General features: G+C 37.4%; 1 protein-coding gene across 1 annotated transcript; it reads left to right on the top strand.

Moving 5' to 3' along the window:
* The first annotated feature begins 15,654 nt into the window (after positions 1–15,654).
* LOC138329523 (glycosyl hydrolase YngK-like) lies at positions 15,655–20,143 on the top strand. The gene is made up of 4 exons (XM_069276565.1): positions 15,655–15,810; positions 16,229–16,294; positions 17,866–17,923; positions 18,621–20,143. The coding sequence occupies exons 2-4, from the start codon at positions 16,253–16,255 to the stop codon at positions 20,018–20,020; spliced, it is 1,500 nt and encodes a 499-aa protein (XP_069132666.1). The 5' UTR covers positions 15,655–15,810; positions 16,229–16,252; the 3' UTR covers positions 20,021–20,143.
* Positions 20,144–20,627: the final 484 nt, after the last annotated feature.

Below are 20,627 nucleotides of genomic sequence, written 5' to 3'. Positions count from 1 at the left end.
CTATTCACTTTAATTTTTTGTAAAATGCCGCGTCATTTTATTATACTAATAAAACATTATTCATGACTTTATATTGATGTTAATCTGATTGTGTTAAGAATAATTGTTTAACAAAAAATTACATTATCTTGCCTCCTGTTCCAGTCCTTCGTGTAGGAGTAGTTGTTCGATTCGAAAGATCCTCGGATCACAGCAAGCTGCTTGGCTAATCACAGGGGTCATGCTGAGGTGACCCCAAACTTAGAGTTTACGTATCGTACCGCATCGTAGTGGATCGGAATTCCAAGTAGAATTTTAACAAGAATGCATCTTACTGAATTGAATGTATCGAGAACACACATAAACGCCATACTGTGATCCCAGTACCCATTCGGTATATAAAAAGACGATAGATCTATCACAAAATGAGCATTACGCTGATTCAGTCCAAAAGGTGCCATGTTATTTCTTTGAAAGATTGGCGATTGGAAAATATATCACGTAAATATGGTATACATAAAGGCGTTTCAAAGAAATCGATGTACATATTCAATATTATATTGCCACAGAGAGAATGTTTCTTTTCAGAACAAAAGAGTGAAATTTATGATTTTAAATGCATTTTCACAAATCTGTATGATTTGCCCCAAATACAGCGATTGGACATTTTCTCTCAGTCTTTGTTTTATGTTCAGTGTCCCTAAAAGTACCCAATAGGGACATTTAGATGATTGAAATGCCTTCCTATATGTCATATTTGCATTGTATAATTTACAACCGCCATTTGCACGACAAGGTAAAAAAAGGACTCGATGTGTATGCTTTTGTTGAGTCGATTCTTGTCAAATAAAAGCTTTAATGACATGATATTTGGTAACAGAAATATGTGCTGATCCCTATAGGCCTGTTTTTCTGAAATGTGCATTTTTGCATATTTTACCAACGCTTTCAAGCAGCTACACAACATTTAATTAAAGATGCTCCACCGCTGAAAAATGGTATTTTTTCACTATAAAAAACGGTAGCAGACGATTTAGTATTTTTCTTCAGTTACAAAAGTTACTTACTTTACACCATTACCACCATTGAAAAGTTTGAGCTTCTAATTTTACTTCAAGTTAAAAATTTGAAAAATAATTAATTGCATCCCGAAAAAATTCCGTGACACTATATCCTATATGGAATGAAGTACTGATTGCGCATGCACCAAAGGCGAAATAGATTATTTTATATTATTTTTTGTGTTAATTAGGCATATATATACACGATTAAACACCAATTATTGTTCAAATGATTAATATCATTTATGCTCTGTCGGCGGTGGAGCATCTTTAATCAACAGCCTTATGTTAGTCCCGATGCAATACACACTTTTTATTAACTAAGTTAGGTTCAAATACATATTACAGGAGGAGAGTCTTGTTAGATTTGAAAATAAGCGAATAAAACAGACGAACAATTAAACATTTATTAACGAAATATGAAAACTTACAGTAAAGTAAACGAGACAATGATCAACTCCCTCACTCATTCTCCCGACACACCCAACCAAATGACTACATAATTAGTATAATAATTTCTCTACATTTTAAGACCATGCACCTTCACAGGATAGCAACGTATAGACATCAGGTGAGAGAGTGGCAGCACGACTGGTGCCGGTATCCACTCTCTACCTGTACACATTGAAATGAAGAGTTTTAGGTGCAGTCACGTTATCGTTTCTGGGCACGCGTACCTATGGTGGCTGATTACGGCCATCTCGTGTTGTTGTGTTGTCGCCTTGTCGTGTTGTCGCCTTGCCGAGTTGTCGCGGTCTCAAACTGCGACAACCCGAGATTTAACAGTTAAAATGTCGACTTGTCGCGTTTTCGAACCGCGACAAGTCGACAACACGACAAGACGACAAGTCGACAAGACGACAAGTCGACATTTCAAACACGCTAATTAGCGCGTACAGAATATCGTGTTGTCGCGGTAAAATGTCGACTTGTCGTGTTGTCGAGTTGTCGTGTTGTCGACTTGTCGTGTTGTCGAGTTGTCGACTTGTCGCCTTCCTGTTACTCATGCGCAAATCATTTGAAATAGCCACTATCTTTGAATATAGAAAACTGAAGTCAGTGCTTGTACCATAGACCATATTGGTGGCATATTTCTGCCATCGAGTTACCGACTTACGACTTAATGATGTCGACATAATTAAGGCATTAAGTCGACATCATATCGGAAGATGTCGACATAAACAGAAGAATATGTCGACTTACCACATGAACCTGCCCACATAATGATTCCAAGATAATTATGTAGAAAGTCGGTAACTCGGCGATTAATCGTGTTTATGCTCGGGTGTGACACCGACTTGTCAGTTATTGATGTCGACATCTAAACTAAAAGATGTCGACATCTGGTCATGAAAGTGGAATTCAAAGGCCATCCTTTCATAGGGCACTGTGTATATGAAGCAAGGCGCCATACAGCAGAGTTCGACGTTGATTTTGTTAATTCAGAAAAGTTTTTATATATTTGATTACAAAATTAAAAATTGTGATCCTGCATATCCCGGCCATGCAGCTGTAGCCTGCGTGTACGTACACATTGTAGCTGTTAGTCCGAGCTGAGGAAGTTAGAGTGCAAAAGGACTCTGCTTTGTACAACGAATTTCCATCCTCTTGGCCATAATCATTTATTAATATATATAACCGTGGGTTGAAAATTCGTTTAAAAGCTGTGTGTGTGCTTTGTGGATTAGCATTCGTACTAAGTCCATGTGGTACATACCGTACTATACTATATTACAATTATTTTTTCAAGATTTCATTTTTTTGAATCACGAAAAATACCAGTTACGTAATTTAAAAGCCAAAAAGGTCACAGTACAGATACGCAATACCCATTTGGAAACCAGCTTTACTTGTTAGCTTGCCCTGTCCATATATATACATTAATATTTACATCCCTCGATACATTTATATAAAGGCACAACGAATTTTTGTTACGGTCTTAATGGCCAGATTCAACCTTTGGGCTAAAAATTCTCCCGCGGGACGCGGTTTTAGCTCCAAACTCGGGATATATCTGCATCTATTTTTTGTAGTAAAAACGTAGTAAAAAATGTCACGTGCTTATACTTCATTCATGCCATTGGCCGGAATATACAATTGTATTATGGGTAACTAGTGATCACGTGATTGTGTGTTTACTTCCAAATATGGTGATAGTTTGCTTGCCATTTCTTCGGAGAAATTGATTTATTTGAAAATATTTAGACTCCAAAATGTTATTAATATTGCATGCATATCATTTTGACTTGCACATATGTATTATTTTACTATAAATAATGATCTGAAATGAGTTATAAAACTGTCATTTTCACGTTTTGTAAATAAATGATATAATGCGAATTGACCAATTCAATAGGTCTAACCGTCTAATCTAGGATCAGCGAAGATCGGCTACTCCCGGCTAAATTCGTAGAATTCTAAATTTATATTTATATATATATTATTACCTGCTTTAGGTTTCAGAACATAAACATGTACATATAACACAGAGAAAATAAGATCTTCTTCAAAAGGCCTAATTATGTATAAATACCAGGTCAGAGAAATCACTCTATTTGGAAGTAAACACACACTCATGTGATCACTAGTTACCCACTAATACAATTCCAAATTTATTTCGGCCAATGGCATGAATTAGGTATAATCACGTGACTTGTTTTACTACGTTTGACTACAAAGAACGCGTGTTTTGTGCTGTTGTGCCATTATTGGGAAAATCCCCCGCGGATCGTGGTTTCATTTCCACCATTTGAAACAGAAGGCTTAGAGTAGACTTTGATTGTGAAACATTGATAAATTGAAGATTACATGTTGTGCCATGGCAGATGTCAAAGTTCATGTATATATACTCGACAATTACTTGAAACATCATCTAATAAATTTGTTTTGAAATTATAATTGATGTTGACCAGGAAATGTACCAGTCTAAATTTTGGTTGAATAATGCATGGAAAGTGAATTATTCAAACACTCTGGATATCGAATTTTTAATCATTAATTTCTTTTGAACTCGGGACTTTTTGGGTGTGTACATGTAATTAGGGGAAAGTTGATAACTTTTTATAATATATGTACCCTAATTTTCTTTTGTTGATTTACGGACCCTGAAAGATACGGATTATGCGGCTTTAACTTTCCACTTTGTGGAAAATCCTTCAAATCGGATTGATCTCCCTTGATTAAAATGACAAACCATGTACCTTTGCTATGTTATAAAGTTTTTTTTATTTTTTTTTTTAAATTCAATAATGAATGCAGATCAAATATATTAATCAAATATGTGTATTAATTTAATTTGAAACATGTTTGTTTTGCTGAAAATTTGCAAAAAAAAAAAAAAAAAAAAAATATCAATACAAAATATTCATGATTGTAATTTGTTGTTGTTTTTGTACTTGCTGTAAAATGAGAAAAACCGTGTTGTGGAGAAGAAGTTTGTTAAAATTTGAATTTTTTACAAATGGATGAGAGTTGAGAATGTCTAACAGTCACCTGAATTCCGATATGCACAGTTATGAATAATGTTTAGCTTTTAAACAAACAAATAAATATGTCTCCTATATAAACTACATTGTATGGTAAAGACCCTATCCCCTGGGGAAAATTCCGAGACCCCAGGGCCATGAAATTCACAATATTGGTAGAGGGCCTTGAGACCTGCCATGTAAGCACATAAGCCCGTGTTTCTTAGTATATGTGTACATATGTATTAGATTCCCAAAAAGCTAAGTGGGCTATGCGGAAGCTTATAACTATTTGTTTGGAAATAATATGGAAAATAAACTATGATATGATAGTATTGCTAACAATTTCAAATGGTGGAAATGAAACCACGATCCGCGGAGGATTTTCCCCATAATTGTACAAAACACGCGTTCTTTGTAGTAAAACGTAGTAAAACAAGTCACGTGATTATACCTCATTCATGCCATTGGCCGAAATAAATATGGAATTGTATTAGTGGGTAACTAGTGATCACATGAGTGTGTGTTTACTTCCAAATAGAGTGATTTCTCTGACCTGGTATTTTTAAGCATATATCATACTGTAGCGTTCCGCAGGGAGCAGGTAATACAACAACTCGCAGAAATTTTATGTACAATTAAGTTTATTTACAATATTAACATCAGTCACAATGCACATCAAATATAGCTGTATCCTTAAGTCCTAAAACAGTAACTCCTCCTCAAACTCTAAACTCTCCAACTCTAAACTATCCGGCTCGCTAAAAACTTCCGACTTAAGACTACCAACCAAAAACTCCCAACTCAAAACTAACGACCAAAAGCTCCAAACTTCTCCCCCCGAACTATCTTACTTGTTCCTTATATACCCCTATACCCAGAACTGTATCTAAACTAGACCTAAACTAGACCTAAAGTTTTGTATCTAAGTAGGGAGGGGGACGTTTCAGATACGGAATGCCCGTATCTCAGAGAGTGGACCTAAATCCCATAAATCTCTACTTGATCAGGGGGGAGGGGGACATTTAGATACAGAGCTCGGGGTACTTAGATACAGTTTGGGTTTCAGACCTAAAACTCATTAATCACTCCCAGCCCCAGAGAGCACTGCTAGCCCAGCAACCTTTATCTGCCGCGTACCTAATTTGTATCTGTCCCCTAACACCCATTCCCTCCCTTATTGAACACTAATGATATAAGAATATAGTTCTACAGTTTATACGCTAATTACTACACACTAATGATTATTAACTAAGGATTCAACACTATCCCCTGCCTGCAATACGAGCTCCTGCGAGTTTATATCTAATCGACAAACTAAATAAAACTACATCATCTAGCATACGGATGTTCACAATTAAAAGCTGATAACTCCAATCGAAATTCAATAATCCATTAGAATCATTTGATTGTCCGTCTTCAAAAAGTGTTCCATTATCACTTAATCACTGGTAGAATTAGGTGTTAACTTTATAAAATTAGAAACACATTACAGTCAGATTTCAAATACTATAATAAGACACAAAATGTCAGCTCACTTATATGATCGCGGAAAGATTCTTTTAGACTTCAGATCTTTTCTTCTAGTTAAAGTTCTGTTCACCGTTCACAGGAATCACGATACGCGTCATGTATGAATGACTCATTGTCTTTCTTTTCTTGGACACTGGAAATTTCATTCGATTTGTTGACTTTCTTCTTGACATTTTAGAAGACATTTCGAAGATGACACATTTTCGCCTGACCACAGTTCTCTTCTTCGGACCTTGTATGGAACGTATATACCTCCACATGTCGTTGGCGATCTGGTACTCCCGAGTAAATCCTTTGGGCATCTTTGATACTTCGATTTAAATTTCTTTCATATATTTTAAATCCCAGCGGAATACTATTGGTACTCCTTCGAATTGGCATCAGTACCGTAACATTAACCTTGAAAGGTGATTTTTGACTAACACTTTTTTTTATATCACTTTCACCACATTTACATAACATTATGGTTGATCATCAAGTATAACTTTCATTTATTAGCCACAACACAATCTAACCACCGTAAATCCCAATGGTAAAGGTAAATTTCAATTAAATCCCAATGGTAAAGGTAAATTTCAATTACAACCGTTGATCCCAGTCGTAGCTATAAATCCCAATGGTAAACGTAAATCCCAACCGTAACTTTAAATCCAGAATGAATAAACACAAAAACTCTCATGCCCCAGGCATTTTCACTTACTGCACATTATATACTCCAAATACTTTATTCTTATTTAACACTCATAATGAGAATTTTTGCTAATATGAACTTTTGCTCTACACTTCCACCAATCCGTCGAATCTTTATGATCCTTCAGAATAATCCAACATTTAAAAATGCACTTTTTAGCGATATATCACGATCTTTCACCACATTTACATAACATTATGGTTGATCATCAAGTATAACTTTCATTTATTAGCCACAACACAATCTAACCACCGTAAATCCCAATGGTAAAGGTAAATTTCAATTAAATCCCAATGGTAAAGGTAAATTTCAATTACAACCGTTGATCCCAGTCGTAGCTATAAATCCCAATGGTAAACGTAAATCCCAACCGTAACTTTAAATCCAGAATGAATAAACACAAAAACTCTCATGCCCCAGGCATTTTCACTTACTGCACATTATATACTCCAAATACTTTACATGAACTTCAGGTTTACACTTATATCCCATGAACATAACTTTATTCTTATTTAACACTCATAATGAGAATTTTTGCTAATATGAACTTTTGCTCTACACTTCCACCAATCCGTCGAATCTTTATGATCCTTCAGAATAATCCAACATTTAAAAATGCACTTTTTAGCGATATATCACGATCTTATTTTTCAATAAAACTTAAATTCCAAATATAACACACAATACCGGAATGTAGACATACACTTTCAGAACTGACTTATATCCCAAAACTTCTATTTTCTCTGTTTTTCCGTATTTGAAGAACTTATTTCACTACTTTAGCTCTGTTGGGGCAACACGCTGTAACTCTGCTGTTGTTTGCTGGATGAGTCCCCAGATTGAACACAAAAGCTGTGGTGGAATTTCTCCTCTATTTCTTAAACCCTGGATGGCAGTTAATGCTTTCTGAAGATCACCTTGTATGATCTCCGCAAGTTGACGGTTGTACCTCCTTGATCTGGTTTCCATTGCTGCTAGTTGGTCCAAGACTTGACTATTTTGTGCTGTGTGTAGCTGCAGAAGATTTTCCATTTTTGCATCAATACTTTTTAAACTCTGTTCTATTACACTTTCGTTGCTTTTAACTTGTGAAAGACTGTAAGTTGGTGGTTCCGGTGCCTCGGGATCAGGCAAGATCCCACACGTGAAATCATTTGCTGGGGAAACTGGCTGTATAGACGTTACATCATCAACCAACGTGTCGATGAAATCTGTTTCCCTTTCATCCCTCACTGGAGTTGCTGCTCCCGAAGACATATCTGATTTTTTATGTAGCCTGGATCCTAAATGCTTTTCAGTATTTCGTTTGTTTGGAAACGTTTTTTACAAGTGGTACACTGGAATTCCGATAGTTCCCAAGATAAGTGTGTCTCTTTATGTCGCCTTAATCCTTGTTTGGTGGTTAACTTCTTCTCACAAACGTCACAGTTGAAGGTCTTGCTCATACTGGTGAAAGTTCGGGATGGTCGCTGGGTCTTATAGTTAATTAACAATTTTGTCCATTTTCCCACACTGCTCAGAGGTGCCGGCCACATTTGATGCATGACATCTACTTTGAAGTTCTAGATTATGTCAATGCAATTGTTCTGACACTCATCCAACTAGTTCCGTATCTACAATCCTATTAGCTAAAAATTAAAACTATTCAAGTAATTATATCCCAATCTGACATGTTGCTTTCTCTGTCTGTTTCCCCGTCTCAAGGTGTTCTTATCACCTGTAGCTGCAGTCCTGGCGGAGTAATCTCAGATGATTTAAATTTCATCCCCATCATGAGCTTGACCGGAGTCAGGTTTGGTGTCTAGGTGTCACTTCGGTAATTGGCTTTCTGTCACTTACACAGTTACTCCATATAACAGGTCACCAGCTTTGTAACACTAATTTAGGCTCATTCTTAAACAATACACCAAAACACCAGTCATATATGTCCCATGAATTTCTCACCTACGTCATAATCCATTTTCTTTATGTGCACACAACTTTTGATTTTAGTTCTGACAAATTCATATATATTTGTTTCTATCTCCATCAATCAACAGGCATTCCACACCTCAAAATAAATTCAAGCACTGTTTTATTTTGCAACAATCTTCGTACAAACATTACGCTTCCTTAATAAACTGATCCACGACAAGGAGTATGTATTTGTTTCCATCATTGGACACTGAAAACGGACCCAAAATATCCATTGCCAGGCGGTCCATAGGAGCACCTACAACATACTGTCCAAGATGTGGATTCATCCTACCATCACACCAGTAAAACGCTGATTTCCACTTATCAACAGTCCTTAATTCCAACAGTTACTGGGTACTTGCAAATATAGCCTCTCCCGGACAACCTCAAGTCCAGATATCTATTTTACGTGTTTGTTAGGAGCCATTTTCGTCCTCACACATTTCTATGTGATCCCCTGCCTAGATAAGTCCCTGGGTGCCACGGTTGGTACGCTTCAATTATCCTTGGTAGCATATAGTCTCTACACCCGAAACAAAACGAAAACGACAAAAGTATCTCAATGCGTTTTCACAACCATAACATACAAAGTTCATTACAGCAAGAAAATCCTGCTCTTCGGGCTATTACCAACTATTAGGACAATGTCAAACACTTTCAAGTTTTTCCTATTTTGAAATCCCACCAAATGTGGTGAAACTGGACAATATACCGTTAACATTTCCACGTTCCTTTCCATAGACGTCCCGTTTCAAAACCTCATTGAAACCGTTACAAGACAACTGGACAATGTTCCTATATTTCCAACGTTTCTTCGCACCAATCCACAATTTTGAAACCCCATCAAAACCATTACAACTTGAACATTGTATGGTCAATTCATATGGTAACTCTTGTCTGTCGCATGTTAATTAAACAATTAATCAACAATATCAAACCATATCTCAGTCACATGTCCATTTTGATGATCCGGTCGTTTTGGCTAGTGCAGTCCGGTAGTTGATTCAATTATTTGCCAGGATCCCACTGTTTTGATACAAGCTGGTTGCAACAATAATCCAAATTATTGATAATTGTTCGAGAATAATCCAATATCTTTAAAGGTATTCCAACGTTAAAGTACATCATATTTCCTCGTTCCAGAAAATTGTTGTTCAGTGTAGAGTCAACACTTACAAACAGGAACAGTAGTACCAATACTGTGACATTCATCGTCATTTTCCAGTTACTGATAAGACACGTGTTAAAGTCCCTTCATCCCACTTCTGACACCAAAATTTGTAGCGTTCCGCAGGGAGCAGGTAATACAACAACTCGCAGAAATTTTATGTACAATTAAGTTTATTTACAATATTAACATCAGTCACAATGCACATCAAATATAGCTGTATCCTTAAGTCCTAAAACAGTAACTCCTCCTCAAACTCTAAACTCTCCAACTCTAAACTATCCGGCTCGCTAAAAACTTCCGACTTAAGACTACCAACCAAAAACTCCCAACTCAAAACTAACGACCAAAAGCTCCAAACTTCTCCCCCCGAACTATCTTACTTGTTCCTTATATACCCCTATACCCAGAACTGTATCTAAACTAGACCTAAACTAGACCTAAAGTTTTGTATCTAAGTAGGGAGGGGGACGTTTCAGATACGGAATGCCCGTATCTCAGAGAGTGGACCTAAATCCCATAAATCTCTACTTGATCAGGGGGGAGGGGGACATTTAGATACAGAGCTCGGGGTACTTAGATACAGTTTGGGTTTCAGACCTAAAACTCATTAATCACTCCCAGCCCCAGAGAGCACTGCTAGCCCAGCAACCTTTATCTGCCGCGTACCTAATTTGTATCTGTCCCCTAACACCCATTCCCTCCCTTATTGAACACTAATGATATAAGAATATAGTTCTACAGTTTATACGCTAATTACTACACACTAATGATTATTAACTAAGGATTCAACACTATACAAAAGATATAGCAATTATTTTCTCTGTGTTATATGTATGTTCTGAGCCCTTAAGTAGGTAATAATATATATAAATATAAATTTAGAATTCTACGAATTTAGCCGGGAGTAGCCGATCTTCGCTGATTTTAGATTAGACGGTTAGACCTATTGAATTGGTCAATTCGTATTATATCATTTATTTACAAAACGTGAAAATGGCAGTTTTACAACTCATTTCAGTTCATTATTTATAGTAAAACAGTGCATATGTGCAAGTCAAATGATAAGCATGCAATATTAATAATATTTTGGAGTCTAAATATTTTCAAATAAATCAATTTCTCCGAAGAAATGGCAAGCAAACTATCACCATATTTGGAAGTAAACACAAAATCACGTGATCACTAGTTACCCATAATACAATTGTATATTCCGGCCAATGGCATGAATGAGGTATAAGCACGTGACTTTTTTTTTTACTACGTTTGACTACAAAGAACGCATGTTTTTACTACGAAAAATAGATGCAGATGTATCGCGAGTTGGGAGTTTAAAACCGCGTCCCTGGAGGATTTTTAGCCCAAAGTTTGAATCTGACCATTAAGACCGTAACAAAAATTCGTTGTGCCTTTATATAAGTGTATCGAGGCAGAGATTTACATTTAAATCTGTAGGCCAAGCTAACAAGTAAAGCTGGTTTCCCAACGTGTATTGTGTACCTGTACTGTGACCTTTATGGCTTTTAAATTACGTAACTGTTTTTTTTTCGGGATTCACAAGAAAATACAACATAAAAAATCTTTTTTTAAATTTTTTTTTTAATTTTTATTTTCATTCATTCTTTTAATATAGTATAGTACGGTATGTACTACATGGACTTGGTACGAATGCCAATCAACAAAACACACACACAGCTTTGAAACGAATTTTCAACCCACGGTTATATATATTTATAATTCGTTGTACACTTCCTAAGCTCGGGCTAACAACTACGTACACGCAGGCTACAGTTATATGGCCGGGATGTGCAGGATCACATTTTTTTTTAAAATCAAATGAATAAAAACTTGAATTAACAAAATCAACGTCGATCTCTGCTGTGTGGCTTTTGCTGCATATACACAGTGCTCTATGAAAGGGTGGCCTTTGATTTCCACTTTCAAGACCAGATGTCGACATCTTTTAGTTTAGATGTCGACATCAATAACTGACAAGTCGGTGTCACACCCGAGCATAAACACATTAATCGCCGAGTTACCGACTGTCTACATAAATATCTTGGATTCATTATGTGGGCATGTACATGTGGTAAGTCGACATATTCTTCTGTTTACATGTATGTCGACATATTCCGATATGATTTCGACTTAATGCCTTAACGATGTCGACATTATTAAGTCGTAAGTCGGCAAATCGATAGCAGAAATATGCCACCATAAAATTGCAATATTTTCCAATTTTCGGATTAACGGGCCTTCGAACTATTAGGCCTTAGCGGTTCAAGTGACCTTAAAATTAACAGATGACGATTACTGCGTACTAATCAGACGGCGTGACCAGACCATTATTACACGATTATCATATAATAAACAAATTATTGAAATTCATAGTTCAGAGAAAAATACTTTGACAACTCTCGGTAAAGAAATTGCTATCAAATTTCTTCATCTAGGTACAAACACATGCACACAATTATTTTCATTAGCAATCCAATATGGCGAGTGTTATCCATTGTTTGCGCATGTGTAACAGGAAGGCGACAAGTCGACAACACGACAAGGCGACAACACGACAAGTCGACAAGGCGACAACACGACAAGTCGACAAGTCGACATTTTACCGCGACAACACGAGATTCTGTACGCGCTAATTAGCGTGTTTGAAATGTCGACTTGTCGTGTTGTCGACTTGTCGTCTTGTCGTGTTGTCGACTTGTCGCGGTTCGGAAACGCGACAAGTCGACATTTTAACTGTTAAATCTCGGGTTGTCGCAGTTTGAGACCGCGACAACTCGACAAGGCGACAACACGACAAGGCGACAACACAACAACACGAGATGGCCGTAATCAGCCACCATACGTACCTGTACATGATTGATTGATTGATGGGGCTTAACGCCCTATTCCGGTTATAACCGAGCCTAGGACACTCGCGTACCTGTACACGAATTACACCTGCTTTTTATACCCGCTCACATACAATGCACGTTCATGCTAGCCAATCAACACACAGATAACATACTTGCTTCGGCCTCAACCAGACACAATAACCCGTAAACAGACACCCGTAAGTACAACGATATAACTCTGTTAAATACATATAAGACTTATAACCATACAAATTATCACTAGTTTTGATAGAGGCCAATGCCTTAAAGAATTCTGCAATTTTTTTTATTACATAATCCGTCTGATATCCAGTGTTTCGCCCGTTTGATATTTTTGCATATGTCACTAGTGTGATATAACCCGGAGCGATTTTCATTGGCTTGACAATAAAATGACTTCAGGAAAACGACGTGACGTCAGAATTACGAGGACGACGGGACAAAATAGCGGCCACTGTTTGATTTCGGAATACATTTTGACGTGAAATTCTTTGTTATGTACGTATTTGAAGATTATGTGATAAAAAGTGTCTTAAATGTGTTCATTTCATAGGAGATTTTATGAAACTCGACTCGAAGTTTTAATATAACAAAAATACTTCTTAGACTCGTTTCATAAAATCTGATATGATATGAACACTCATGTAGGATCCTATATATATATGATGTACTTATAATGTATCAACATGGTATGCCAATAATTATAGCCTAGCCAGTGGCGTAGGAAGATGAAACGTCATGGGGGGGGGGGGGGCAAAGGTCCTCAATATTTTGTAACCCCCCCCCCCCCCTCCCCGCCACACCTACAGGAGGAGATTAATTCAACTCCCAACCATATAATATATGCTTTATGTACATTTTTCATATATCACTAAATTTAATCCTTGTACACATTTATAGACAGTGGGGTCGCTAAAAGGAAATTAACGAATACGCAAATTGGCCAAATTAGCGTGTGAGTCGAAGGCGCGAGATTTTTGTGTTTTATTAGGGGTCTGAGGGTGACCCCCGGGATCAGTTTTATGTATTTTGATGATTTTGCGATCGCCCGAAAGCGCGAGATTTTGGTGTTTGGAGGATCCGGGGGGTCTCCCCCGGGAAAAAAATTACGATTTAGAATGGCTTAGATGAGTTTTAAGATGCATTTTGATGAATTTGCGAGCGCCCAAAGGCACGAGAATTTGGTGTTAGGGGGGTCCGGGGGTCTCCCCCGGGAAAAAACATTACGATTTAGAATGGCTGAGATGAGTTTTACGATAAAGTTTAATGATTTTAAAGCGTTCTTAACATGGTAATTTTTCGATTTAAAGCTACCTGCATTTAGAAATGATAATTTTGTCGTAATAACATTATGCAATCCTACTCAATCTGAATATACCGGCTCACACCATCGGCACATTGTTGTGTAACATAAAAAAAATGAATTAATTGTCTCGCTAAGACATATAAACAAATTGATCTTTTAAGAGACATTTTTTAAAATAGTACATAGAATTCCTTGATGGAGATATTTAGTCTAGTTTGTGTGTATTGAATTTTTACTATTTAAGGTTTGACATTATGTGCTTGAACGTTTTAGGAAATGCGCCGCGCAGCGGAACAATTTTCTAGAATGAAGTACGAAAAATGTGCCGGAGGACCTTTTTTTTCTTTCAAATAAGCATTTTTAGAAAATTTCAGTCGGCGAAAATGGGGGGGCAAAAAGACATGTTTGCCCCCCCGTCCTGGGAAACGGGGGGGGGGGGGGGGGGGGGGGGGGGGGGGCCCCCCTTCCCCCAACCCCCCCCCCCCCCCCCCCGCTTCCTACGCCCCTGCTAGCGAGGTGTCCTTTTACGTGTTTCTGTAACGATGAAACAAAAGGGGGTTATATACAAGAGAGGGTGAAACCATTATGGCTTAGTTGTGAAAGTGCTATTGCCTTCAGCTTGGACACTATTCCATCCCTCCCATTACACCCTAAGCAGGACTATTATGACATTGGTAATATCGATATCAACTGATGACTATTAAATTTACTCTACTATCTTGTGAATTATTTCCTGATTTAACTCAAAATCTCTAAAATGTTAAGAACCTCATATACGCAATAAGATATACTGTGACAATTTAACAGACAATAGATAGCATATACAGATAATGCGATGCTTAAATGTTCACTACGTTTTCCGATTAAAAAATGAAAATTTTTTAAAAACAATAATGATATAGATGATGTATATCGATGGCCTACGACAAAGTAATAGTACCAAATCAATGCGTAATCTAGCGCGCGGTGATAAGAACGGCGACGGGGAATAAAAAACGACCCGCATTATTATTATAGGAACTTAAATGGGTGTTTATTTCATTTGAAATTTTATGAAACGAGCCTAAGAAATTTTTATTTTTGAGAACTTTTGCGAGCACAATTTTAACTTCGAGACGATTTGCATAAAATCTAATATACGATAAAGACTTTAAGATACTTGTTATTACATATCTACATTTTTATACAACAACCATCATTTCGAAAAATCTCAACGTCAAAATGTATTGGAAATATCAAGCGGAAGGCCATTATTTTTGTTCCGCCGTCCAAGAAATTCTGACATCACGTCAATAACAATCGCCAAAGATCGTATTACAGTAGTGACACAAGCAAAAATATTACATAGCATTAAGCGGATTATGTGATAAAATAATTTTTAATTTATCTGCTCAGAGTTGTGAATTATTTACGGCAAGCTTATAACGTTTGGGACTCTACAAAGTCATCAAACAACCCATTTTAGAGTTTAAATGTAAATATTAAAATCCGTTTCGGAAATATAGTTTATAAGAGCGACAATATTTGTGTCAATATTAGAAATTCACCACCATCATTTTGATTGGTCGCTTGTAAAAATACATGTTTAACCAGTCTTTACTCCATTAATAGCTCTGTTCAGATCCACATACCAGGAAGTGACTTCCAGCTCGTTTACATGTGAATATATTCATATTTTGATTGCTTCACGAATTCAGCGATACACCATCGTTACACCATCGTTACACCAGCGTTACACCAAATGATGCCTGTTGCCATGGATAAGTAAGTATCCTTTTACTAAAACCATAGTAGATATAGTTGGTATATTTTCGTTAAGATTTTATGTGGACATCTACAGATGAATACTTATGCCAGTATGGCAGATGTAATCTTGCCTGTTAATCTACACACTGCGTCGTGGAAGCCTTATCATTCAGTTGTCGTTATTTCACTGTAGTGTAATGCATAGTTAGTATTATCGTGTTACAAGGCTCACATAAATACATATACAAGTGTGAAAATAATCAACTCTTCCATCACCTGAAATAAAATCATCATCTATGATAATTATTACATGGTGTTTGATAAATCTTTAAGCTAATTTTGGATGTAAACTTCATGGTTCTTAAGTATTTCATGTTCTAAACGAATCGTTAATCTCACCAGAACTTTTAACCCTGATACCTGGTCGATTTTACAGGCACATCATTGTAAACTCTCCAATATGGCGGTTATAAATATAGCCGACCGTAAGAGGATCGTACAGGTAAGTAATTTGACTCCCTTCTTCTCATGCTATTTTTTTGCTATGTTGTAAATATCTAGAATTCTTGTAAAATGCTCCATAGTACAAACATTATTTCGCATGTTCAAAGGTTTCATAGACCACATGTGGCATACAATATATACACCGCATATAGTTTTGCTTTATATGTATATACATTATTATACCTTCTATGCATATTTATAGAATGTAATAAATTACAATACCAATCATTGCGATGATATTAAGGTCGACATATTACCTGTTAATAGTGTTTAGATGCAACATAATGCAAACGTGTAACAAGAGGCCCAGAGGGCCTGTATCGCTCATCTGGTTTGTAATGCCTAGTAATATTCTGAATACAGGTTCATTGTTTCTTTTCTGAAGGAATTTGAATATTTACCTCTAATTCCCCTATAGGGCCCCTCTCTTTCTGCTCCAGGGGGTAAAAGCCAAAATTTATACGAATTCTGTTAACCCAAAAGATGTTTCTGGGCCAAATTTGGTTAAAATTCAAGCAGAACTATATGACTATTAGCGATTTATAGGATTTACCGCTATTTCCCATATTGGGCCCTGCCCCTCCTGCTCCCGGGTGGCAGAGCCAAAATTTATACAAACTCTATTCCCCTTCCCCCTAGGATGTTTGTGGTAAAATTTGGTTTCAATCCATACAGAACTCTAGGACAAGAACCGATTTATAGGATTTACCTCTATTTCCCCTATTGGGCCCCGCCCCTCCTGCCCCCGGGGGGTCAGAGCCAATATTTATACAAGTTCTGTTCATCTTCCCGAAGGATGTTTCTGGCCAAATTTGGTTACAATCTATGCAGAAACTCCAGGACAAGTAGCGATTTATAGGATTTACCTTTATTTCTCCTATTGGGCCCCGCCCCTCCTGCCCCCGGGGGATCAGAGCCAAAATTTATACAAGTTCTGTTCCCCTTCCCCCAAGGATGTTTGTGGCCAAAGTTGGTTACAATCCATGCAGAACTCTAGGACAAGTAGCAATTTATAGGATTTACCTTTATTTTCCCTATTGGGCCCCGCCCCTCCTGCCTCCGGGGGATCAGAGCCAAAATTTATATAAGTTCTGTTCCCCTTCCCCCAAGGACGTTTCTGGCCAAAGTTGGTTACAATTCATGCAGAACTCTAGGACAAGTAGCAATTTATAGGATTTACCTTTATTTCCCCTTTTGGGCCCCGCCCCTCCTGCCCCCGGGGGGTCAGAGCCAAAATTTATGCAAGTTCTGTTCCCCTTTTCCCAAGGATCTTTGTGGCCAAATTTGGAAACAATCCATGCAGAACTCTATGACTAGTAGCGATTTAAAGGAAATGTTGACGGACGGACGACGGACGCCGCGGCATGACATAAGCTCACCGGCCCTTCGGGCCAGATGAGCTAAACAAACTGTAGTTCATTGCCATTTATTTGTGTTTCATGGATTATATATATAAAATGAATTCAGTAGCAGAAAAATGACATGAATAAAAGAAAGAACTGCAATGTTAGAGAAATATACGGAATAATTTTACATATCATATTTATTTGTGAAAATTTTACTTCTCAGGTAGTCGTCATCAACTTGATAATTATCTGTATGATGTCAGGGAACATAAAAGGTCAAGGTGAGTACACATTTTGAGTACAATGTCAATATGAGTACACATTATGCCTACAAGGTCAAGGTGAGTACATACTATTCATGCAAGGTCAAGGTTAGTACACATTTTGTGTACAAGGTCAAGGTGAGTACATATGGGGTAATTATATTCCACATAATGCTACATTTTTCTGCATGATGAAATCAATATACCTGTAATTTAAATCACGATGCAGGAAATTAATACCATCCTTGACTGTATGGTAAAACCACGATAAATTTTACCTTAGTCCAAATAAATGAAATAAAAACAAATATGTTTATAATACAGCGTTCAAAAGTCATTTTTAAACTTCCTTTATGTAAGAATAATCAGATGAATGAACTAAAGACTACAACATAAAACTATATCGCCGTTCTGTGACTGAATACATTTACCATTTAGATTATGGTTGTTTCCATATGCATATCATCTGGAAAAACAACACTTAATAAAATGTACTGCGAACCCCTTCACCAATAAAATGAAATTGACCAATATATTTAGAATCTTTAATGTCAAAGCAGTAATGTGAGCAAATCCAACTTATCCCTGATAAGTCGACTATTCTCAAATATTAAAAAAGAATGGTTTAATTTGTCTCCTTAGAACGAATTCAAGAAGGTCCCCCGAAGGTCGAAAATCATCGCATCAATATACAGTATATATATTGTCGTTACAGATGCTGGCTGGCCTGTTCACGAGTTCCGAGGAGTGTGGGTAGCGACGGTGGCTAACATTGATTGGCCTTCTACGCCGCATCTCACACCGAGCCAGCAAAGACAGGAGCTCACATCAATGTTGGACAAATTTCAGGAGCTGAACTTTAATGCAGTCATTTTACAAATACGAACCTCAGGTGATGCATTCTACCAATCTTCTCTGGAACCATGGAGTTCTTACCTGACTGGAAAGCAGGGAGATGCTCCGAACCCTATATACGACCCTCTATCATTTGCAATTGAGGAAGCACATCAAAGAAACATGCAATTGCACGCTTGGTTCAACCCTTACAGAGCACGTGCCGGAAGTACAAGAAGATCAGACTTAGCACCAAACCATGTTTGTCGTCGTTTCAGTGGTGCATGTCACGAATATGGACACAACCTGTGGATGGACCCAGGTGATCCAGACGTACAGAATTTCACGTTAAGAGTATTTATGGATGTTGTTGAACGTTATGATGTGGACGGAATACACATGGATGACTACTTCTATCCGTATCCAGTATCTGGCGAGGACTTCCCGGACACGGTCACCTACCGGTTACATGGAGGCACCATGTCCCTGGCCGACTGGAGAAGAGATAATATCAATAAATTTATCAGAAACCTTTCGGAAGGCATCAAGACTAAAAAGCCATTTGTTGCTTTTGGGATTAGTCCTTTTGGAATATGGAAACCCGGACATCCTAGCCATGTCGTGGGACTGAACGCATATGATGAAATTTATGCAGATTCACGAAAATGGTTAGAAAATGGGTGGGTTGATTACTTTACTCCCCAGCTATATTGGAAAATAGATCCTCCGGCTCAGAGCTACACTGCTCTTCTGGACTGGTGGACACAACAAAATTCTCGCAAGAGACACATCTACTCTGGCAATGCAGTCTCCAATATTGTGACGAAATCGTGGCCTATCACAGAGATAAAAAGGCAGGTGAGAGAGTCCCGACTCCGAAGACCAAAGCTAAGTCTTGGAAATGTATTTTTCAACGCAAAATATTTCATACGGAACACAGACGGGATAAGTGGCATGTTTAAAGTTGATTTATACAGCTCACCCTCAATTGTACCGGAAATGACGTGGCTAAATAAAACATGGACGCTACCAACACCTGAGAATGTGTTGGCTAGTGGAACATCTGCTACATGGACGGCAAACGACTCACCAGCTATTCGTTCTTGGGCTATGTACAAGACATACGCGGAGGGTTGGCTTTTGGTAAAAGTTCTAAATAGACACGTTACCTCGGTCGATCACCTCGAGAGAGGCACATATGCTGTATGTACTATTGATAGACTAGGAGGCCAAAGCGTGGCGGTCAAATTCGTTGTTAACGAAATACCCGTAGTAGGTTAGCAGTTTGGCAATGAAGTTGTAATTGAAAACGTGTTTCACACGTAATTTGTACGGCAGGTAAGCAGAGTTCTAACTGTTTTTGCCTTTTTACAAATGTTTCAAAATAAACGAAACTTCAAAATATATGTTCATAAATGTGCATTTTGATTTTTCTATGTTCCACACTAAAGTATTATGTAAGATACGTGTCATTTAGTAAGAAAGATCGGTATATAAACCATCATTCTTCCCCGCCTGTAGTTCAATCAGCGTTGTCTGTATGTTTGTTACATTTCAAACAATATCTCAAGTCCCAAACATGTAAATAGGCTACAACTTATCTGAAATGATCATGAGATTGTCCCGACAAAGTGTTGTTACTTTTAGATGGATAAGTCATTAAAGAAGGCCACCACAGCCACTTTACTGAAGGATGAGGCAGCATCTTCTTTTCTTCCAGTTAACTGATCATAGCGCCGAACATTTCAAGTGTCTTTATTTTACGAATTCTACAAGGCAATTTTTTATTATGATTACGCGAGCTCAACATTCAGGATTTTGACATTTTGCATAAGCTTACTAAAATTAAGTTGAGAAAATACAAGGACTATCCTGACCAATTGTAATA

This window comes from Argopecten irradians, chromosome 8 (genome assembly GCF_041381155.1).
Source record: "Argopecten irradians isolate NY chromosome 8, Ai_NY, whole genome shotgun sequence".
Taxonomy (NCBI): domain Eukaryota; kingdom Metazoa; phylum Mollusca; class Bivalvia; order Pectinida; family Pectinidae; genus Argopecten; species Argopecten irradians.
The sequence above is the reverse complement of the archived record's forward strand: the minus strand, read 5'-3'. Positions and strand labels throughout refer to the sequence as shown.